The following is a 24,419-nucleotide window of genomic DNA, read 5'->3' on the forward strand; positions in this document are numbered from 1 at the left end:
AACGTGGCCTTTTGGGGAGACGCCATCATTAAGTGGACGGCCAGCGTAATGAAGACAACAACACTTCTAAACTAACTGACCTGGTTGTCATGACAACCGTGTCCTCACTCGTCACTTCTTGTCCTCCATCAGCAACTTCACGCGTCACTCATTAAATGTTCTTTTATGGACACACTGTCCCCACACGACTATACCTTATACTGTCCCTTTCAAAGGTCCTCAAACAGTCAAATAAATGTCCTTATCTGTCCTAACCAATGACCCATAACTGCCCTGCATCTGTCAAAACACTTCTTTCACACAGCGTCCCCATGTACTGTCCCCATATACTTTAATATCCCCTGACTGTCCCCACGAAGTAGCTGTCTGTATGTACTAAACAAAAAGTCCCCATGGCCCGTGTCTTTAGCTAAATGAGGACGTTGAAGACGAGAATGGTGTCAATGTTAACGTCTGGTGGCTTGGGGGTGGGGGGTGTGGACATGATGTTTATTGTGTAGGACAATAATAAGGACATTATCAGCGACATGCTAATCACTTTGTAACTGTTTAGTCCTGCTCTCTCAAGTGTGAAAACGGGGGCGTGTGTATCAGTGTATGTGTGTGTGTGTGTGGACGTGGACAAACAAGCAAACAGACTGTCCTAAAGATGGCCGCCCTCATGAATATGCTAATCCCCATTTAGCATAGCTGGTTAATGACGATGGCCTGCTTCTTCTTCTTCTTCTTCCTGAACGTTGACACGTTTCTACGTAAACTACTAGCGTTTCAATGTGGCCGTCTCCTTCCAGCGTTTAGCTCATCATGCTTCTGTCTGCTGGGGGAAGGGTTTAACCTACATTGGACAACAAAAGCTGTCTCACCTCCAGGAACAGTATGTCCCCATCTTTAGCAACATGTTAGCTTGCTAATATTAATGAGTGTGGAAAAAAAATGTTCTTGCTAGCATGCCGGCTATTGTGACACCTCCATACCAGCAGGGGGCAGGAGAGTTAGTCTATGCTAACGGGCTAATTTGATTTGCAATCCAGAATTGGAGGGAATTTGTCATGCCAGTGGTGGTTGTATATTGTCTATATTAGTGCTTTTTTTTTAACTATTCTGTCCTTTACTAGGTGCTCTGTACTACTATTGCTAGCTTGGTGTCTGCCAGACTAAGCTTCTATTGCTTGGACTGGTAGTATTGTCTTTTTACTAGTTGCTAGCTTAGCATAAACAAACCCTTTTGCTAGGTGTGTGGTAATGATAGTGCTTACCCAATCACAGCCAACTTGGCTGAAGTTGGGCAATGTTTTTAACTAGCAAGCAGCTTAGCCTAAGAGCCTGAAGAAGCTAATGCTCAAATAGATGCTAATATTCGTATCCGAGCTTGGTCATGTTTAAGCTAACGTTGTTGGTTTGTGGTGCTGTGCAAAATGAGATTGGTATGCTATTTCTAGCAATACCTTCCAGACCCTCAGATTCAGTTTAGTAAAATGCTAATGTACATGCTTTTAATGGACATGTATAAGAATTAAAATACACCCGATATTATATGAAAAGAATGCATCTCCTACAGAACGGGCATGCTCACTGTCAGATCTTTTCATTGTTAAAATACAGCTTTTTATAGCTTCTATACTACTTTCACTTGGTGGTTTGTAATGCCCATAGAGGTTGGTAATGCTAATACTAGCTAAATGTCAGCGCACGCATCATTGTGGTGTGTTCAACTACAACATTGACTCTGTTTTTAAGTAGACACTCATAGCAATGGTGTCATGGGACTTTCGTGTGCCAGGTGAGGAGAGCACTCATGTTCGCCATCGCAGACCGAGGATGAAGATGAGGTCCCCCGAAAAAGAAACAATGTGGCGGCAAAGAGGGGGTTGCTATTGTGATGCAGGTCAGTCAGGGGTCTTCACGGGGTCAATTAGAGGTTGATGTTGGGGGTCAAAGTGCAAGCAAAGGCGACGGGCCGCGTTCCAGACGTCAACTACACAAGAAGCTAGCATAGCATGAGCATGCTGCTTGAACGGTAGCGTGGTTTTATGTTAGCATAAGCAAAGTATTTCTGTGGTTGTTGGCGAATCAGCCAGGTTAGCCGCGCTTTTTGTTTGGGTTGACACGCACACACACATACACACAGCACTTCCTGGTGTTGTGACTGTGTGGGCGGGGCCAGGCTGGCTATGTGTGATGTTAACCTTTTTAAACACACAGTGATAATTAGGACTTATTACAGCCTGGGGGGCCATTAGGACCAGTGAACCTGCCCCTCAGGACCAGGAGCAGCTCATTATAGGAGCTGACACTGGCAGGGTCGCCTTGTTAGCGCCTGCATGCTAAACACGATGCGCTAACATGTCAACAGTCTGTGTTTGTGTGCCATTGTTAATGTGTACAAAGTCGATAAAGTTGAACACAAATTGAAATGTTAATGAGTCATGAATATATATATATAATATTTGCTCTAATGTGATATATATTGATTATATACACATATTAGGATATAACAGGTGTGTCATTGTTTAATATTTTTCGTTGATAAAAATCAAATTTAATATAAAATAATTAACTTTCTGATGAGGAAGTGCACCGTACTTCTTAATTAGCAAAGAAAGCAAAAAATGACTTGTCATGTGACTTCAATGTGTGCTGACATGTGTGTGTCCATGACTGGGGTCTTCAACCTAGGATGACCCCCCTGTGCCCCACCAGACTCAAGTGCAATAGTCCGCCTAACAACAAGAGCAGAGAAATGGCGAGAAAGTTACTTTTTTTTTTTTTTTTTTTACAGTGGCAAGGGCGGCCCCCCTCCTGTGTGGTCAGCACTGACCTGTACACCCCCCCATGCATCCTCTCTCTTTTCTCTGTGGTCTTGTAGGCCAGACCTCCCTGCTAATTAGGGGAGCGGTCCCGCCTACTCCTGCCTCCCAGGAGGCGCTAAAATGTGACTCTCGTGTTGGGGAAGCCATTCAAGCCCCCCCACTCTACATTTGATCCACACCCCTTTTTTTGTGTGGTTGTCTGCGTCCATCAATCTTCCCATTAGGCTTCCATATTACGGAAACCGGCAGGAACGCCCCCTTTACACCGTGCCCTCCCCAACCCTAGTCTCATTAACCCCACCTGTTGCTGGACCCGCCTCCCATGTCAGCTTTCACTGGAGGTGAAGGCGAGGAAGAGACTGGGGGTTGCAGCACTTTGGGTGGTATGTTTCCTGTTGGGGGGGGACACAAAGCCCCCTGTGTTCAGGCGGGCCCACGGGAGCTTGTTTTACAACAGGGGAGGGGCCGCCATCAATGGCCGCATGATGTGAACCACCCTGAGTCCATTCATGATGACAAACCAGACCCCGCCCCCTCCCTCTGACACCCCCCCAGAGCCCCACTTATATACAGTATATGACTATACTATATATTATACTGCATACTGATACTATGCATACTGTAACCTCTATGTGTATAGTATAGTATATACAACAAATGAATGACATAACTACCACATCACAGCATATCACAGTAAGCCCCACACACCATAACAACGTGTCTCCTAGTGGCTGTCAGCGGTATAGGCCACGATGACTTCATTCCATCTGATTGATTTAGTAAGTGCTATGATCTTCTTCTGGTAATACTTTTATGACCTTTCACCCTCTTGTAGAAACAATCCAGCTACAATGGAACCTTCAAAGGGGAACATGCAGGTTGACATCCAACCACTTTTAAAGCTATTTCTTTCCGGTGTAAATCCATACAATTAATCTGTTCCAGGGTCAAACTGTGGTGATCATAAAAGCTCGGTTTTAGCATCACATAAAAAGAAATTATCCGTTGAAGAACTACTCGCCTGGCAAACATGTACTTCTCTAATCATTTTAAAGCTAGTCATTACTATTATGTTGTTATTTATATTGTATGCTGAAATGTATACAGCATTTAGCAACCTTTTAGACTGTACAGTCTTTGCAGTATCAGTATCTTCCCATACATTGATTTACTTGTGGCAGGCTGCTACAAATAAATACATGTATAAGAAACACTGGACAGAAATGGATTTGGGAAAGTACTACACTACACAAAATTCACAACTATATGTAGCACGGTGAACAGGTACGCAGACGGAACCATGCGACACACCAAACCGTAGAAGAAGAAAGAACGAATGTGCATAAATCCATCGCTTAGGAGAAGTGGAATTACTTCTGCAAGTCATTATGGATTATAAAACAACAAAATATCAGGAGTCATGTCTGTTGAAATATTCAGATAATATGTTGGATTGTCGTCTTCACAGCAATGACAAGCCATTTTCAGCCGTGGTCACATGATCAGCGTGTACATACAGTACATACAGTGAGATATAGGTCATGTGACTACTTGAGGTGAAACATCAGCAATGGTTAAGAACACGTGAAAAGATTTTTGTGTGTTGGAGGGGGTGACAGCTGGTTAGAACGAGGAAAGTAGTCCGCCCCCTTGTTAGGCATGAGTGCGATGAGACGGCCGGGAGGGGGGGGGCTGCATCCAGCAACAGTAAAGGAATGTAATGCACGGCCATATGACGCTAATTGCAGCACAAGTGGGCCGGCTGGCGCTGCTTGTGTCGTCCATTGTGATACCAGCCCATTGTCTCCCGCTTGTGAGCATCTCCATGAGAAAAGATCCCGTTAAGGCCGGCACATCCCCGTCATTAGAGCCCGCTCACACCATTGTCATGCGGGGGCCTCCGTACTGTAGCGCCATCAGTCAGTAGGCTGCGTCCCGCCCGACACAGATACGCTTTCTTGTCCTTCTTTTTGTCCACTTCAAGTCAACATGTTCGTCCTCCACAGAAAGTAGATTTGTGAGGAGGTCCTCCAGGATTCAACTCAGCCTTCTTGTCTCCTATTGTCCTTTTTAAATCACTTTTATTTGTCCCGTCTTGTCCCCTTCTTCTGGGAAGCTTAACCTCAGCATCTTAAACATTCACTAAGCTGTAACTAAACCTTCATTCTCTTTGCCATATTATTTTGTCATCATTAATTTGTCTTTTTTTGGTACAAGAAAAGTATATTTTAGTAACTAATCATTATAAAAATCATGCTTAAAGTGATTGTATACCACTACAATACAATAAAATAAATATATAATAATTAAAGAATTTTATAATAATTTTTCTTTGTAATAAAATAATTAAAACACATTTTACATTTGACCTCCAATGTATATTTTGAGTTGTGTGCTCTACTTTCATTATATTGTAATCATTTAAAACTTTCGAAACAATACCTTTGAGGGCTGTACAGTGGTGGAGTGGTTAGAGCAAAACAGCCAAACGGCTAGGAGAGCGGAGTTCGATTCCCCTCTCATATGATTGCATGTTCTCCACGGTTTTCCCCGGGTACTGCGGCTTCCACCCATATTCCAAAAACATGTATGTTAGCTAATTGGTGACTCCAAAATTGTCTGTCCAGTGATTGGCTGTCCAGGGTGTACCCCACCTCTCGCCCGTAGACCCGCGACCCTAGAGAGGATAAGCGTTATAGATGGATGGATAATACTTTTGAACATAAAAGTTGCAGTACCAATGGAAACCGTGGGGGCAGTGTTTCAAGCATCAATCTGTTTTCTATGCCGCTTATCCCCATTAGGGTCAATTTCAAGCAACAAAGCACCACCTCATGAACATTATTAAGTGGATCCTGTCCTGCTCACTTCAGGATCCTTTATGATATTGAATCCCAGTGGGCTACTATATTATGCTTATTGTAATAAATATTCAAAAAATGTCAAGTTGTGTTCTTCTCCTCTCGGCTGACATGCTTGGATTTTGCAGACTCGGCTATCCTGTTGGGATTGATTAGGGGTTGAGGGTGGAAGTTCTGGTACTCCACCCTCGACCAGATTTAGGAGCAACATAAAACTGAAACCAGGGATAACTTAAAAACACACCATGATATTAAACTTCTGATTCATGTAGAAAAAGAGTACATTTCAAAACTATACATAAGTGTGAAAAGTTGACAATGTTGTATAAAGCCCCTTTAATGTCGGTTGCCTTGGTTGTTTTTCCCATTGATTTCATTGATTGATCTTTAAACTTTCATTGCCACGTTTTTTGTACTTAATGTATTCTGATCTTATTGTCACAGCACCTTGCTGGAGGTCTATGGAGTACACTGGATGATGACTAAATCAATAAAAGTGGTCGTGTGCGTAGAATACATGAAGTGAATGGATCAGTGTTGATCCTCGTGCGACAAAAAGCTTCGCCGGGATCTGCACTCAGTGAAAGTGTGAAACAGGATTAGCGCGTTTACACACGTCTCCATCAGTCTCGCTAGCGGGACACGTCCACGTAGGCCGGCAGCTGGGTCGGGTCGGGCTGCGGTGCACGGAGGTTAAGACCGGCAAGCGGGGGCCCTGGCGGCTGAATACTAGCGTGAATACATTCATCCTCATGCTGCTTTGTTAATGCCCACCCCCTCCCTTGCCCCCAACGGGCGCCCTCCCCTGTGACCCCCGAGGATCAGAGACCAGGTTGTCGAAACATTTGTAACATTTGGCGAAAGCAAATCTCAGGCTGCCTGTTGAATTGAGGCGAGGACCAAAGAGGAACAAAGTCCCCCTCCAAGTCTCTGAAACCCCCCCCCCCCATCCCCTCCTTATCCGTCAGACACACACACACCTTACAAACTACAGCAAATCCTCTTTATCTCCTCGCAGCCAGATGGGGCGGCTGGAATAATGGGCCGAGCCCGGCGAGTTCCATTCAATTTGTCACGGCGTCTAAAGAGCTTGTAAGCTTTCCATTTGGACTTGTGTTATAGTAGCCATGGGAGGCTCGCCAGTCTTCCCACTTAATTAGCTCCTAATAGCTGTTGTGGAGATAAAGCCCGGGCCAACTTAACGCCACGGCGTGAAAGACGCTTGTGACCGCCAGTGGTCCTAACGTATCATTTTAACTACGTTGACACCTTCACTGACGCCAAAGACATGATGCTCACTGACAACGCATTTGAACCTCTTTCACACAGAGATCCCGCCAAATTGATGCATTAGAGCCACAACAAAGGATGCTGCATGTATCTGCCTTTGCCTGTCAGGCGGAATATACTCAGCATTCGGCAATCAAAGAATTAGATGTCAGGTGTGGCGTGTAGAATACTTACAGCGGCAATTGCTTTCAACACAAAAGAGCTGGAGAATATAAGATATTAAACACTCATGTTCTGTCCTGCCTGTATTACGGCTCTCAGTCTACCTCAGAGGCAGCATACCGCCTGAACCTCAACCTGGGTTGGTCACCTGTTCAGACACAGTCTCAAGTTCTTGTTTTTTAACGCCCAAGACTAGACACGCACAAACTAAAAACACGTCTAAAAACTTAACATTATAAAACAAGTTCTTGTTTTTTAATGCACAAGATTAGACACATGCAATCCAGAAAATGATATGTAAATGTTACACTTAGGGGGGGAAAAGTGGGCTAATAAATTGACAATAAAAGCATAAATACTGCGGATTTCAGAAAATAACAGATGGAATGATACAGCACTATACAAGAAGCAATGAAGTCTGTAAAATTAAAGAGCTAAAAAACAAAATCCAAAAATTGTTACAACTATAATGATGAAAATGGTAATATTAATGATGATTATAATAATGGAGATGATAATAACACAATAATAATGGTTATAACAATAATGATAATAACAATAATAATATTACAATGATAATAACAGGGGAAAACAAGACTGTGGCATGAACATGATTATATCTTGCAAAAAGGGGTAGGCATTTATAAGCTTTTGCTTCAGCCTACTCCTTTTGGGCTGATCAGATAGTTGAATACAAATGTAAATAATGGAAAGTTATATTTTGATTGATGTACGAAATGCACTGTAATGTTAAATTGTAAATGTTAAATTAAAATTTCACCTGAAAGTTGCCGATTTGATCCTCGGTCCTCCAGTGATCATGTCAAAGTATCCTCGTAAAGATATTGAACCCCCAGTTGCTCCTCATGCTGTGTCATCAGTAGGTGAATGTGCTAATACTGGCAAAGCGCTTGGAGTGCCTTGGAAATGGTTAAGTGCTATACAAGTGAAAGACCATTTACCTCAGTTATTAAACACAGACCAGCGGTCTAAGTGGTTACAGTAGAGGTGGGCAAGCCACATCTGGCCATCTTTGCTGGGGGAGAAATCCCCACTTAGCTTTGTATGAAGACCTGCCAATATGTACACATTTATAGTACTCAACATACAATTTGACTCTTGAATACATTTATATACTCTCCATTTTGTTGTATTTTCCTAGTTTCAGTTTCAAGTTCAGTCTGTACAGATCAATGAATAAATATTTCACTAGTATTTCAGAAAGATTTCTGTACCTTGGGGGTTCATGACGCAAAATAATTGAGAAGCACTGAGTTGTGGACTCCATTAAGCTTGCCTTGTAGAAAGATTTCCTGGGAGCCATACGTAGCTAACAACCTGAAACAGAGTGAAGCAGAACTGTGGGGAGGGCAGTCCTATCGTGTATCTGGTCTGCAGCGCATGCCCATATTAAGAAGCCCGGCTCCTTGTGATGTCACAGGGAGCCACTGCTGGAAAAAACTCTGAAACCGAGCTTTCAGAACCATCCCAAACTTCTTTCACAGCTCATTTCCAAAGGTGCAAACTTTATTATCTGAAACTTTGGCATCGTTTATAACGAGAATACAACATTCTAACTACATTTATATGTCACAAAAGTGGAAAAAGCATAATAGGTCCCCTTTAACATATCATATACGGCACATACCATGTTAGTCAACAATTGGCTTATGATAAATTTCATAGTAAAGTCGTTCCCCTTGTCCTGTCCACTCCTTGTCTCACAGCATAGTATGTTGTATACGGTTGTAATTGTATGGACAGATGATTCCACAATTTTGCTTGTACTTCAGTGACAAGATCAAGGGCCATCTTTACTAAAATTATCACATATAGAAATGACTAAAATGTTGCAAGAACAATAAGCATTTTTTGACTAAAACGGCGACGGAAAAAACACTTGTGCATAAATTGAGACACAGTTGCAAGACCTTATCGGTGTTACAGTGCCGACTAGTATACACCTAGCATACGCCTGCAAGAGGACATCAAACAAAGTTGTTTTGAAAATACATGTGCAATGTCAATGTAAACTAAGACATTAGGTTTTTGGATTAAGGCAGCATGAACCGGAGGGCTGGAACTTCTGGGATGAGACTTGATTAATACCCGATGTTGGCAACAGGAGGCAGATTGTGTTCCTACTGTAATTCACACTGACTGAAGTCTTTTTATGGGACTTGTTCAGGCAGCCGAGACACTTATCGGGATCTTCCCGCCTTCTGCACAGCGAACTGCGCTGCTCACCAATCTCCGTGTGAATCTTGTGAGGTGACAAACACCAACACGCTAGCAGCAGTAGCAGCAGCGACTGCAGCCGGGTGGCGCCTGACCTTCCTCGCTATTTCAACCAACAAAAGCCTGAATTTTGCTTCATTTGCGTCCAAGATTCCCTCAGAATGGGTCGGAGGCGAGAGCCAGGACGTCATTCATGTGTGAAAAGAGAAAGCTTCTCTCGTGTTCTTCCACCCTCCTCTTTTCGCCTTTTTGTTCCCTTTCTTTTTACTTGTGCAGGCAGATTAGCAGGATTAAGTATGGCCCACATATGCTCCTCCTCAACCATTGGTATTCAGCACAACGCTGGGCCCGCCGCCACCCAGGCCCACAGACACAGGCGCTGAGAACCCAAACTTTGTCTAATACTGGGATTCGATCATTCCACAGTGTAACACTGTTACTTTGTTTCTGAACATGCCGCTTTGGACCTAAACAGACTTGGAACAAGTTCAACAGCTATGTTAGTCTTTGCCTCTTAAGAAGAACCCTCAGAAGATTCTGCTGTATAAAAAAAAAGGGAGCAGCTTGTTTTCGGCAGGTGCATGGTTCCTGACAGTCATCACTAATTAAAGCTCTAAGGATAAACAAGACAGAGTGTCTTAAAGCTCTGGACGCGTAGGAAAAAAGGCAAACTGTATATTACACATTGTGTACACGCCTAATCAAAAAATTAAAACCATGGGAAAAATTGCAAGAATTTACATTTTGCACGAACGGGCTCAGAAATTTAAGACCATAGCCCCTGAAAGCCAAAATCCTAATTTTCTTTTTTTTTTTTTTTAATCCTGATTAATGTAATTTTCTGTCAGGTATTCACACTGTCATGAAATCTTTCATTTCTTTGAATGCGCTCCAATTGTTGAGCTGCATAAGGAAGGCCTCTCTCAGCGCGCCGTTAATGCTTAGGATAGACACAGTAAGACAGTCATTTGAAACTTCTTCAAAGATCCTGAGGCTTTTGGAACAAAAAAGTCAAGTGGTACCCTGATCTGCAGGATACGGTTGGCTGTCCGTCAAGGCACATGAGGATCCTCAACCCAAATTAAGGCTGTTGCTGGTGCCGAGTGCAGTCCAAGAACCATCAGATTGCATTTCCGAGAGAAGGGTTTTAGACATTATCTGGGGAACACATGTCAAATGTTGAGAACCTGAGCAGTTTAATTTCAAAGTCACCCTATTTAGAGCTCTATCATCATATGAGGAACGACTCAATTCACATTGACACAGCAGACACGATGAGCTCAGAAACAAACAATGATAACAGTGAGGACAGTTTTTCTGATGATGATTTTTTGGCAGACTATGAAGAAGAAATGGTGATAATGGTTGATAAAGCAACACAAAATGTCTCTTTTTGGGAGAGGGACTCATGTATACAGCTGGAGACAGAGTGGAATTGAACTCTGGTCTCCTAGCTGTGTGGCTTGCACGCTAACCACTCTCCACCATGCAGCCCGTGCATCATTCATTCATTTTCTACCGCTTATCCTCAAGAGGGGTGCTGGAGCCTATTCCAGCTGTCTTTGGGCGAGAGGCGGGGTACACCCTGGACTGGTCGACAGCCAATCACAGGGCACATATAGACAAACAACTATTCACACTCACATTCATACCTATGGACCATTTGGAGTCGCCAATTAACCTAGCATGTTTTTGGAATGTGGGAGGAAACCGGAGTACCCGGAGAAAACACACGCATGCACGGGGAGAACATGCAAACTCCACACAGAGATGGCCGAGGGTGGAATTGAACTTTGGTCTCCTAGCTGTGAGGCTTGTGCGCTAACCACACGGAGGGCCGTGCAGCCACAGTGCATCATGTAAATTGTAAATATATATATATATATATACACATACACTGTATTTTATAGTTGTATACATATACATATATTAGGGGTGCTCCGATCGATCAGCCACCTCGGTATCGGCCGATATCAGTGGAAAAAAAGCATTGTATTGATATCGGCCAATATTTGCATTAAAATGCCAATCGTGACCCCTAATATAGCTAGTAGTACTTTTAAACATTTACACGGCATGCATGCACTGTATTGGTATCGTATCGGATTATTTCACTCATGGATTACCAGGTTTAGTATCGGCAGCATAAAACCCTGATCGGAACGTCCCTAGTAAAGAACATGTATGTTTTTCAGTTATTAAAAACCAATAACGCTAGTGAATGTGTTTTTATGGATGGACATTTTTTTATATCGGCGTGGGGAAATGTGCATTTTTTTTGTGTCTGTTCATCCCTGCTTGAAATTTCTACTTCCTGATAGTCTGCAGACATAAAACTAGGGTTGTTTGGGGGTAGTTGTCCATTTCATTAAAGTGATTGTTGATCGACCACCTCCTCATCATTATCTCAATGTCCAGGCAAAAGCTCCACTATCAACACAAAAAGGATTACACACTTCCCAGCATGCTTTGTTGTAGTTAAAAAGATGAGTTTTTACTGTGTTACGCTTTCTTGACGGTTGTTATTGAATCTGGCACCCTTATTAAGAATGGTTAGGAATTTTAAATATCAGATGAATTGTTTATACCAGAGGGTTTGCTTAATTATGCAGATCACGTAAGGTCCAATTCAATGCTGTTTTAACAGTTCCAGGGGCTGGATGATCTGTATATGATTTTTTGTCAAATGGAATCATACAACATCATTCTTGGGGTGGGGGGGTCACAAAGGTATTTGATGAAATGTTTTTAATATGTGCTAACAAGTCATTAGGCTGCACGGCCAATTAGCTCAGTGCCACAACCGTTACTGCAGTGGAGCATTACTGTAGCATTACTAGAGCATGCAGACAGCATGCAGACAGCAGGCGCAAACTGAAAAGAGCGCATTAAGTGCGGGAGGGGCTGCAGTATGCGGGGGACTTAACATATTGCCGCCCTTTTTCCTTGGATGTGATTGTTCATTAGATACTGGTTAAACATGATGCTCATCAGTTAAGAAGAGGCGTGAAAAAGATGCAGATTGACTTCTTGATCAATAGGCGATCAGTTCAGGCAGTCTTTCATGCATTAGTCATAATTATAATCAAATGATGTTTATTATTTCAGAAAAAGCTCAAATGAGTTGCCTCTCATTATGTCAGTATTATGTGTAATGTGTAATTAAACACAGTATTTAATTAAAGGCCACTTTGAAGGCAATACAATTTATTGTGTGTGTGTGTCATTTCACTTAATCAGATGCTGCCCCCCTCCCTCCCTCCCTAAAAGCAACTGATTGGTGGTGCACACTCTCACGCACACACCCCAACACACACACACACAGTGTTGTTGTTGTCCAAGAGAGCCGGCCCTCGGCGTGCGCGGCGTGCGTGTGTATAAAAGGCTGCAGCAGCACAAGCAAGCGCCTCACTGTGCAGCCGTCCAACTATAGCCCACGAGTGGATTTGTGGTCGTGCACTTTGTGGAGAACTAACGGTGAGTTTTTCATACTTATCATCATTGCTTCATCTTTTACTTCTTTTGTTGTAATGTGGCTTTAACCATATTCGCATATTTTGTAAGTACAAGGTGCGTGTAGTATTTGTAGTGTTTCACTTTAGTTGTGATGTTTCTTTTTTTAAATAAAACGTACACTTTAATACGATTTTGTATTTGCACTATATAAATATATTTTTTATTATATATTTTTTTCTGAAAAACATGATTATTTGTTGTATTTATTAATTAATTATTAGTTTAACATTTTTCTGTTGTGTATATTTTTGGATACTATGTATCCAGACGCTTTTTAATGTTGTTATAATTATGATAATAATAGTGATGGTAATGTTAATGATGACGATAATGTTATGTAAAAAGTGTTTTGGTCCCTACAGAGTACAACAAAGTACTGAGCTTGTTATCATGACGTCATGAAAATAAAAAAGGGCTTATTGAGATCACATCAATTCATGTGCGTGTGTTGACTGAGTGTTTTTTTGCGTTCAACAGGTGCAGGTGCAGGTGCGCATGCGCGATGGAGTCGGACGCCAGCCGAGTATCCAGCAGGCCGTCCTCCCCCGAGGCGGACGACCTCTTCACTTCCACGCTTCGCACGTCCGTGCACGGCTTCCCGGGAGCCGTGTCGTCCACGCAGGGCGATTCTCCGTCCCATCACCACCACCACCATCACCACGGGGGAAGCGCACACCTCCTGCGCGGCCTGTCCGACGAGGAAGCTCTGGCCTTGCGCGCGGCCTCCAAAAAGGAGCGCAAGCTTCTATCCGAAAACGAGCTTCAGTCCATCCGCCTGAAGATCAACAGCCGCGAGCGCAAGCGCATGCACGACCTGAACGTGGCCATGGACGGTCTGCGCGAGGTCATGCCGTACGCGCACGGGCCCTCCGTGCGCAAACTGTCTAAAATTGCCACCCTGCTGCTGGCCAGGAACTACATCCTGATGCTCAGCAGCTCCCTGGAGGAGATGAAGCGCCTTCTCAGTGACGTATACGGTGGGGGCGCGCACGCACACGCCGGCTTCCACGCCGCTGCCTGCGGGACTATGACCCACGCGGGGCCGGTGGCCGCACACGCCCCCGTGCACCACCATTCGCTGCTCCCGCCACCTCCGCCGCCGCCTCCTCCTCCCACCGCCGCCGCGGCAGGTACCGTCCGGGCCCCCCATGGACTCCTAAAAGCACCGCCGTCCGCTGCCCCGGCTTTCCAGCACTGGGGGGTCGCGGCCGGGATGCCGTGCCCGTGTAGCATGTGCACGGTGCCTCGCCTGGCGGGGGACTCCAAGTGACGACCGCCAACGCCGGGACTTTGACTTCGAACTTGTTGGCCATTTCCCGGGAACTTGTGTGTGGCGGGAATGTGCACCACAACTGGCGGGAAAGTTAACTTATTCCACAGGAAAAAAATGTAAATAAATGTACATTTTTTTAGACGTTTACATTCATGTACATGTACACGCACACTTTGTTTATGTCTCTCACATGCACGTACTCTGTCTCTCTTTATTTTTGTAATGAATGACTGAATGGATATTTATTATTGACTTGTTGCCTTTCAAATGTAAAATAAACTTCATTACAAATAGAAATAGTCTCCGTTTTTATTTGAAGATGATTATTACAATTTCCATGTCTTCTATGTGTTCTAAAATACTTATCCCGATCTGCACTAAATAATAATGTTTGGCCTTACCATGCTATTCTAAATATAGATTATAAATTAGACATTTCCTGGCAACCTGAATGATTGATTTAAAAAGAGATTTTTCAGGTTTTAAATCACAAACGAAATGGATTTGACAAAATGTACCAATTTAACCAGTTCATTATTATGGCACTATTAAAGACTCTGTCACATTCAATTTTTCAAATATCAACGCTGAAATGTATATAATAACATTTGAATTATGTGCTTATAATTAAACAATATATCCTTATTTTGTCATCTTCACACAGCATGTTTTATTTGAATTAAAAATTAATCTCTTTCAATATAAAATGATATTTACTTTCAAAATGATATACAATAACAAAGTTCACTGCACATACATTCAAGTATTCCCTAATGAAAACAATTTTCTATCTATTTTCATGTGAATTTCTTCATCTTTCAGTATGGAAGGACCCCTTTGAGACCACTATGGACCCAGGTCAGCTTTATAGATAGAGAGGTACATTATTCATCTAAGAAAATCTAAGAAAAAAGAATAAATAAATATGGAATAGATCACGTCAAATTTGTAGTGCAATAATACAATCATCATAATACATAATACTAATATATAATAAGGTAATAAGTGAAGTTTTGTGTTTGAATCTGCAAAAGAACAAGCACACTGAAATGACTTTTGAATATTAGGCCTATAGGCTTCAGCAAAATCTCTTCCTGAACAACACCGGTCATAATTAGAATTATGTTGATAATCATCATGTTTTCCAGTCATTTCAAAGTTAATTAGAATGATCGAATTTTGAGTGTTATTGTTAATTTTATTCTTATTATTATCAAATATAAGTTGTGAAAACTGCAAATTGTTCTTCTGTAATGCCTCTTTTCTTCTGAACAGCTATTATTAACATAGCAATAACATTATATATTTTTATTAGATTATATTGGCAGTAGTGTTTGTTAATTTGCACTGTCCCTATAAAATAAATAATTAATAATGATAATAAAAATGATGATAAAAATACTTCTATAATAGTTGTTGAGAAAAAGGAGTGTTTGAAAACAAATGTTCCAATTTGTTCTATACTAAATGTACAAATGAGAGAATAACGAATGATAAGTGAAATATTATTAGTATGAATGAAATATGTAATTGAAATTGATTGTTTTACTGATGGCAGAAAAAAGACAATTGCATTTTAAGTTTAATGTTGATTATTACTATTATTATTTCAAATATATCATTTCAATTGATGACGAAAAATGTACACAATTGTGTTTGGTAATTATTACTATAGTTGCTATGATGTTATGATGATGATAATGATGATTATTATTAGTTTTCCCCCAATTCTTCAGAATTCATGTAGGCCCTTCTGTGCCATTCAGAATTTGTCAAAGTTCTGATGGACACTCGCTTTAGTCATATGACCTTTTTACTCATCAAGTGAAAAGGTCACAGGTCAAATGACTTTATGGTCATTATTCTTGCATTCTTTTGTTCTTTTTACTTTGATACAAACATTTATTGTATCCACTTTTGGAGAACACATGTGTTAGCGTTGCAAGCGGACATGGTCAGTGGTGGACAGGTGGTGTTGGCACAAGGGATTAAAAACGTGCGTGATGGGACAGAAGAACAAACAAAAGACAAAAAAAGACTGGAGTGAAGATCCCTGGGGAGTCCTGACACCACCTCTAACCAGCAACACTCCAAAGTGTCCCGTTAACTCACTCAAGTCATGTGGCACCGAGTGTACAATATTATTCAACACTGTACTGTATTTAGGACACTTAAAATTCATGCAGGCAGGAACTAAGTGCACAGAGTACACGGCGTGCTGACGGAAGCATACGGTTTGAGTCTTTTGAGTGCATGTATGTTCACGTTTAAGGATGCTGCACTCAACATGGTCAAAATGGTGTGTGCAGTGATGCGATACAACCTACAAGAGTTGTCATCTTGGCTGCATAATGGAATGGGATGAGAGGCCGAGCTAATGCTAAATGATAAAGTGCACACTGTGTACTTAATGGTTCACATTTATCCAATTTGCCTTCTAATCTTGTTTAAAATTTTTGTGAAGGTTGGATAGTCCCCCTTCTTGTGCTACATAGCGAAGATGGGGGCTATTTAGGGTGATAAGTCAGTACCAGGGTGGCACGACGCGGTTAGCGCGCAAGCCTCACAGCTAGGAGGCCCGAGTTCAATTCCACCCTCGGCCATCTCTGTGTGGAGTTTGCATGTTCTCCCCGTGCATGCGTGGGTTTTCTCCGGGTACTCCGGTTTCCTCCCACATTCCAAAAACATGCTAGGTTAATTGGTGACTCCAAATTGTCCATAGGTATGAATGTGAGTGTGAATGGTTGTTTGTCTATATGTGCTCTGTGATTGGCTGGCGACCAGTCCAGGGTGTACCTTGCCTCTCGTCCGAAGACAGCTGGGATAGGCTCCAGCCCCCCGCGGTAGAAAATGAATGAATGAATGAAGTTGGTACAATAGTGCACTATATATTCTGCTGTGCTTCTTTGAGTGCACTCAAAAGTGTAAGTGCAGAGCTAAACGCTAAATGCTAAGGTCCAAGTGCTATATGTTTGAAGCGATGTAGCGTATCGTAGTGTCAGCTGCTTCTAGAACATTGCGGTGGTGCCAACAGAGTGTTTGTGTGCGTGCAGGAGGTGTGAAGCCAGTGTCAGCAGATGAACTCCTTGATGAGGATCACAGTGTTGTGGAGCATCCTGGTGGGAGTGGTGGCCAGTGCACTGAAGAGAGAGAACAAAGCTGCAACGTTCTGAAAAGGACGGATAATCCCAGACCTTTGGATATTCATGACTGGAGGAGGACAGAGTCAGGATGAGATTAAACATCAAAGAGTCTTCATAGCATTGACATCGCTGGGAGGGAGGGGGGGGGTGCCCAGGACCACTTGTTGAAAGTTGTTCTTCAGCGCCCCACGATCCCTACGAGATCCCCCACAAGTGTCCCACGGTGGAGCACTACTCACATCATCTCATCCAAGGTCGTCTTCAATGAAGGGACGTGTTGTTTGACGTCTTCAAAGACAAACAAACCTAAGAATTGTTTTTTGCCGTTGCCACGGCAATACAAAACAGCCTGACCCGGCTGTTTGGCCCGCTTGTCTTCCTGTCTTCTCTCTATGACAGGAAAGCAGAGACAGGCGAGTCATTTAGCATCCAGGTGCACAGATGGCGCGCCCCCGTATCCTCCTCCCACCATAAAGAGTCCAGTCTTCATCCTGGACTCGACTCTTGTGGTCCATGAAAAGGAGCCTGGAAGCTGGGAGGCGGATGTGCTTCCCGCATCCAGCTCGTCTACTTGTGAGCGGTGATGGGGGTGTGGGGGGGTTTGTTGGGAGACACCAGCTTCTTTATGTGGACTCTTTTCTTTCCCTCCAATGCCCCCACCATCACAACCTCCTCAGCAGGTGTCCTTTTTTTTTCCTCATCCGGATCCCAAACTAAGTACGACAGCATCCCGCCTCGTTTGCTTCACTGCTCACTTTCATTGTTGACACACACACACACACACACACACATACACACACGTACACACATGCTGCAGGTGTCGGGGGAGGTCGTCCTGCAAGACTTTCCCCTTCCTGTCGTCCATTCAGGGACATGAGACTTCCTGTGTTGTCGTCCTTCTGTTTTAAACAACTCTCCTTCTGTTTGGGACCGCCCTTCGTCAGTTTCACCTGACTCAATTAGCTCATTGTACCACAAACCTCCTGGACCCCTCCTGTTTGCAACCCCAGTGTGGTTAGCCTGGCTGCTGTGAAGTGAGCAGCCAGGATGTCTTTGGAAGTTTTTGGTGCTTTCACCGCGTGCCAAAACAATGAGTCGCTCACAACTGTTAGTGCCGTAATTGGCTGGCGACCAGTGCCGCTAACTTTTGTAATAGAGAGCTAGCACGCGGGCCAAATGTGGCCCACAGGACACTAGTTTGAGGCCCCCGCCTTGATATGAAAGTTTAATGTTAGTGCGGCCCGCGCAAGTTTGATATGGATGCTGTATGGTATCATGTACCCAGAAAAAATTATTACGTTTGATTAATGTTCATGTTAAAGGTTAAATAACTGTTAATAGTTATCCTCCCTATCCGTGTGGAAGTGGTACGTTTTTGGCTATTTAAGTTTAAAGGAAATAACTTGAAGGTTACCGTTTAGGTCGCTAGCTCTCGAGTTTGCGAGTTAGCATGTGTCTCAAGACCCTGCAGTTGCGCAATATGTTGTAAATAAAGAGTATAAATGTGACTATAGTCGTGTTTTGTCATGTCTACAGGGCTCTAATAATGCTTTGTTCATTTTAATCTGAAAAAAATAATTTGTCTACCCACCAACTATATGTGGTTTCTTAAGTTTTTAATATTTGCCGTTTTTTTTATTATTTTTATATTTATTTATTACTGATTGATTGATTTTCTTTATTCTTGATTTGTTTATTTATTTTTCATCTTATTTTGTTCAGAAAAATCTAAATTAAAATATTTGAGAACAGTGGAATGTTTTATCAGAGCTTTTATTGTAGAAAATCAGAATTTTTCTGTTTTTAATAATTCGTTTTTTTGGGGGGGGGGGAAACCTGATGCAGCCCAGCCTTGCCCAGACCCTAGCTCCAGTGGCCCCCAGGTAAGTTGAGTTTGAGACCCCTGATGTAAAGGTTTATCAGGACGAAAATGGTGCTGGTGTGATTGTGATTGTGTGATTGTGTTGCTGTTGTTGTGGTGGTTGTGGTTGTCATTGCGGTGGTGGTGTCGTTGTGTTTGAAGAGAGGATGCTGTGGAGGATGTCAGAGACTTTTTCTTTGGGAGGAGCTGATTAAGGTGGGGGTGTCGCGGAGGGGTCTGTCATTTAGCTCACTTTCCAGCATGTTTGACATCACTCTCAGTGAGAGAGGAGGAGGAGGAGGAAGAGGAGCAACAGCAGGGGACGAAGGAATACTTCCTTATTGGAACACTTTCTTTATCTCCTCTGAAGAGATCTCTTCCAAAACCAAGATGAACATGCTGTCCAACCAGATGCTCAGAACCTCCCAGGAGCCCCTTCCGTCCGTCCAGGACTTGGCCCGCTGCCCCCCTGCTTTGGCCTCCCGCCTGAGCATCCAGGGGGGGTCGCGCTCCTCCAAAGTTCCCCCAAAGGAGCTGTGCCCAGAGGAGCAGCAGGAGCTGAGGCGGAAGATCAACAGCCGGGAGAGGAAAAGAATGCAGGACTTGAACGTGGCCATGGACGCCCTGAGGGAGGTGATGGTACCTTACGCCGCCTCTCCCTCCTCAGGTTCATGCGCACCCCCCCATCAGCCGGGCGCCCCTCCAGGACGCAGGCTCTCTAAAATCTCCACACTGGTTCTGGCCCGGAATTACATCCTACTGTTGGGGTCGTCTCTGCACGAGATGAGGCGACTGCTGGGTGAGCTGAGTGCGGGTGCAGGACCAGGATTGGGCCCTCGGCTGCTGCTGACGGGGGGCTGGCCCCTTGTCTCTGGATCCGGTCAGCTCCTCCTCGCGCGGGAGTCCTTCGCCTCCTCCTCCTCCCCCGCTGCCCTGAAGTGTCCCCTTCTGTCCCCCATGGAAGCGCCGCCGCCCCCTGTGCGGTGGGCATCAGGGGTGCCTTCAGGGGTGCCTCTGTGCCCGTGCAGCGTGTGCAGACTCCCTAGGTTCAGCCCCCCCGCTTCCCCTCCGAGATTCCCAAAGTGACTTACTTTTTTATTCTTTTTTTTATCTATTGAAATAAAGTTGACATAGCTGCTAACGCTAGTTGATGCTAACAAAGTGCTCTTTAACAAACCTTAAACGCCAAGTTACAAACTTTTTCATGAGGTCACCGACGGGCATCCTCGTCATCTTTGAGACGCTGTAGTGATCCTGAAGTCCTCCCCTCCAAACCAGCAAAAGATCAAAAACAGCCTTGGTGTAATTCTGCCTTTTTATTCTTGCTCTTTCTCCGTGTGATTGGCAGCTCCTCGTTGCACACGCCACACAATGTGTTCAAACGGACAGAAAATGTGGCGCTGAATGGCGAGCTCACCGCCAAGATGAGAGGCGGCCATTGTGGGCGGGTCCTCAAGGTGGATGGACCATGCCGAGTGCTTTGGGAGGATTACACACGTGAAAGGAGTGACGCTGTTAGCATGAGCGCCCATAAAGGACACACTGGACGCCATTAAGAGAGATTACGTCAAATAAGGCGTGAGGAGGAGGAGGGGGCGGAGCTTATTGATGGATCAAAGAGAAATGGTGAAATTGTCCTGGCTCATTTGCATAAAGCTGCTTTTTGTCGCTACATGGATTAGCTACCTTACTTTAGACACTCTGCTACCTTTAACGCCCCCCCCCCCCAGTCTTGAGTGCCCCTCCAAGGGCTTCTCGCTTTCTCCTGCCTGCTGGCCTCATTGTTGCAGCGTTGCAGGGGTCTGCGGACGCTTTGTCTTTGCACTTTAACTCATCTCCTTTCACACACTCCTTCACACACACACGCATACACACACACACACACACACACACACTTGCCTTGAACAGAGCAGCTGATTTTTTTTCTTGTTTCACTTTCAACATGTCTTTTCTCCATTAGATAAAGTGTAACTAAAGTATAATTAAAGTGTAATTAGTGTAAAGTGTAATTACCATTATGAGTGTGTATAAGTGTGACTAAAGTGTAATTAAAGCGTAAAGTGGAACAACAAGTGTGACTAAAGAGTGACTAACATGTCAGTCAAGAAGAAGGTATAACATTAAATAAAGTTATGTAGTTATTAAAAAAAAATGTATCTTTCTATTCTTGTTTTTCCTGCTGCTAGATGGAGTTCATGGGGGGGGTTCTCTCAGGTGCCGTCAGTGTACATTCAGGTGGTCTACGTGGGAGTCCTTGCATGCTAGGAAGTCATGAGCCATAAATTTGTGGCCTACAATGGAGTAGGGTGGGGGGGTGTCGAGGGCCCCATTTACTCTCTAACACCCTCAGTACCCCCCACTCCCCCCCACCCCCATCCTTCCTCCACTGTCCAACCCTCAAACTCTCGAGCAAAAACCCCACTCCCACCACCCCCGTCACAGACCAACATTAAGCATCATGTTCTCTCCCACCCAGTCCGGCCCACAGAGTCTTTCTCATGACAGATTTAGCCCGCCCCCCCCCCACCCCCAATCAAGGTCCACCTCATTAGCACTGTGAAGGGGGTGTGGCCACACTTTGTCTCCAAGCATTTGTAAATGTTTCATTTGATGACACCCCCCCCATGCCCCACCCACACGTGAAAACAATCGTAGAATGATTGGACCTGTTGGTTCTGGAACTTTCCACAAAGAATCCAGAAGATTTTGATTTGATATTTAAACACAAAGAGAGAAATCATATTGATGCTAATGTTTGTTAGCCCCCTGTTAGCACCCTGTTAGCACCCTGTTAGCACCCAGTTAGCATGGTTCTATGGCCTTTATTAGCACATTCACCAGCCATGTTAGCATGATACATTCATTAGTGCAACACTTGGTTGTTAGCATTTCCCCTTACATGTTTGCAAACTAATTATTTAATTCATTCATTGTGATTAATTAGGATAATTAGCAAGCATGCCATTAAGCTATCGGTGAACAGTGTGGTGTCGTAGTAATGGACCCTCGGCCCTCATTGAGACCTGTTGTTGCTGTTTTTCTTGTTGTTGCTGCTGCTATTGTTGTTGATGATATTGTTGCTACATGTTAGCGTGATTTTTATTGTTCCCATCAATCTTATTTCCACATTCACCGACATTGTTAGCTTAGCGTTATACGCTCATTAGCACAATACTTAATTGTTAATGTTTGTTAGCCAACATTGGTAGCAGTATATTTTTAATGAGCACAATACTTATTCACACACAGCATATTATATATTCATTTTTGCAAAATACTTGATTGTTAGCGTTTCCCTAACATTGTTTTGTCATCAACATTTAATTTAATTTTGTCATCGATCAAATGTTGAAAAGTGCGTTGTCGCGGTAATGAACCCTCGGCCCTCGGTTTGAACTTTCAACCCGGGCCAGTCTTGGAAGCAGGAATTCCAGTTAACAAGTCACACTTGGAATTTTTTTTTCTCAGCGCATTGTGTTTGGGGGGAGAAGGGGGTTTGAGGGCTGACAGCCACCAGCTCTGCGTCTCCTCCTTCTTGGCCTCCTTTCTGCACCTCCTCTGTTTTGGCCTCCTCGTCCTTGCCTCCTTTTCTGCTTAATTGAGTTGTTTGGCAGCCGCCTTGTCGGACACCGCCCTCGATGTGGGGAGTCCAGTGGGAGGGGAGTGGGCACCTCCATTGTGCTCCCACAGACGCTTTACTTTTTCTACATCAGTGCCGCATGAGTGCATACCATCGCTTTTCTTCCTTTTTGCTCTTTTTTTGTACCTCCTTTATTGCCATACTGTACATGTATTTTTATCTTACAGGAGATCCCTGCTTTTCGTTACAGACTTACCAGTGAGTGGCAAAAAAAAATCCAAATAACTGAGATGCCCATTAAGATATTTTTCACTCAAATACCCCCCCAAAAGCCTCCTGCCATTGTTCACTCACAACACAAACCAGGTTGAAGCCCGATATATGCCTGACACACTTATTAAACGCATTTAAATGAATAGTTTACATCAGGGGTCTCAAACTTGCGGCCTGCAGGCCAAATGCGGCCCACAAGACGCTAGTTTGAGACCCCACCTTGATACTAAAGTTTAATGTTGAAATGACAGCTTGAAGCTGTGTGCACACCGGACACAATTAACATGATTTTGCCCCGCCCATACTGTTACCCTACCCTGTTACCCCGCCCTGTTTTGCTTTGGATTAGCAATGAAGCTAAAGGCTAATGACGCTGGGTACAAATAAATGCAGGAAATGATTTGGAATAAAACGGAAAATACACGTCAAGATAAAGCATCTCATCAAACATGTTGTTAAAGTTACGACGCTGCTCCAAGATGGAACTGAGTATGATGCTAACTTGCTAATTGGGTAAAATTATTACGTTTCATTAATGTTCATGTTAAAGGTTAAATAACTGTTAATACTGTACATTTTAATCTGAAAAAAATAATTTCTCTACCAACTGTATGTGGTTTCTTACGTTTTTCTTATTTGCTGTTTTATTATTATTTTACTTATTTATTACTGATTGATTTATTGTCTTTATTCTTAATTTGTGCCCTGTGATCGGCTGGCGACCAGTCCATCGGTACCCCACCTCTCGCACAAAGACAGCTGGGATAGGCTCCAGCATGCCCTCATGAGGATAAGCAGCATAGAAAGTGGATGAATGTACATTATGTGGTAAATGAAATTGATTAGATACTGTGTAGTGTATATTATGTGATATATAGATATATGTATTGAAATAATAGGCGATGCAGGAAACTTCATCATCTTCATTCATCTTTTGGTGGGTGGGGTTTGCTTGTTGCCACAATGACACTGTCTCGCCACTTGGTGTGTGAGGTCAAAGTTCAAACATCGGTCGTTCCGTTGAAGACCGCTGACACAGACGTGTCAATCATGCACAAACACACACGTGCCATGTAACCCTGTAGCCACTCCGATGCCATCAAGCATCACATGACACCATCTCTATAGTGGCAAAGCATCCTATTTATTTTGATGTTAAAGGAGAAGATTCCAAAACAAAAGTGTTGGAGCTTTAATAGCGTTTTTATTTATCCTTTTAAAGATATGTTGAATAACACACTTTCCTCTGGGAGCTATCCATCTGCTGACACACACACAAGCACACGCAAGCACACACACACACACACAGACGGTCAAGGGCAAAGTGGAACTTCTAGGTGTGAGTGTGTGTTGTATATTTTAGTGTTTTTTTGATAGCTTGTGTTTGTTCATGTGTCCGTGTGCAGTCAGTT

General features: G+C 43.4%; 2 protein-coding genes across 2 annotated transcripts; both read left to right on the forward strand.

The window, feature by feature from the left end:
* The first annotated feature begins 12,710 nt into the window (after positions 1-12,710).
* Positions 12,711-14,407, forward strand: olig2 (oligodendrocyte lineage transcription factor 2). The gene is made up of 2 exons (XM_078795154.1): positions 12,711-12,838; positions 13,355-14,407. The coding sequence occupies exon 2, from the start codon at positions 13,380-13,382 to the stop codon at positions 14,145-14,147; it is 768 nt and encodes a 255-aa protein (XP_078651280.1). The 5' UTR covers positions 12,711-12,838; positions 13,355-13,379; the 3' UTR covers positions 14,148-14,407.
* A 5,037-nt stretch (positions 14,408-19,444) lies between these two features.
* olig1 (oligodendrocyte transcription factor 1) lies at positions 19,445-21,259 on the forward strand. The gene has a single exon (XM_058082294.2). The coding sequence runs from the start codon at positions 19,545-19,547 to the stop codon at positions 20,238-20,240; it is 696 nt and encodes a 231-aa protein (XP_057938277.2). The 5' UTR covers positions 19,445-19,544; the 3' UTR covers positions 20,241-21,259.
* Positions 21,260-24,419: the final 3,160 nt, after the last annotated feature.

Source organism: Doryrhamphus excisus, linkage group LG12 (genome assembly GCF_037039965.1).
Source record: "Doryrhamphus excisus strain RoL-2023G ecotype Guam linkage group LG12, RoL_Dexc_Guam_v1.1, whole genome shotgun sequence".
Taxonomy (NCBI): Eukaryota; Metazoa; Chordata; class Actinopteri; order Syngnathiformes; family Syngnathidae; genus Doryrhamphus; species Doryrhamphus excisus.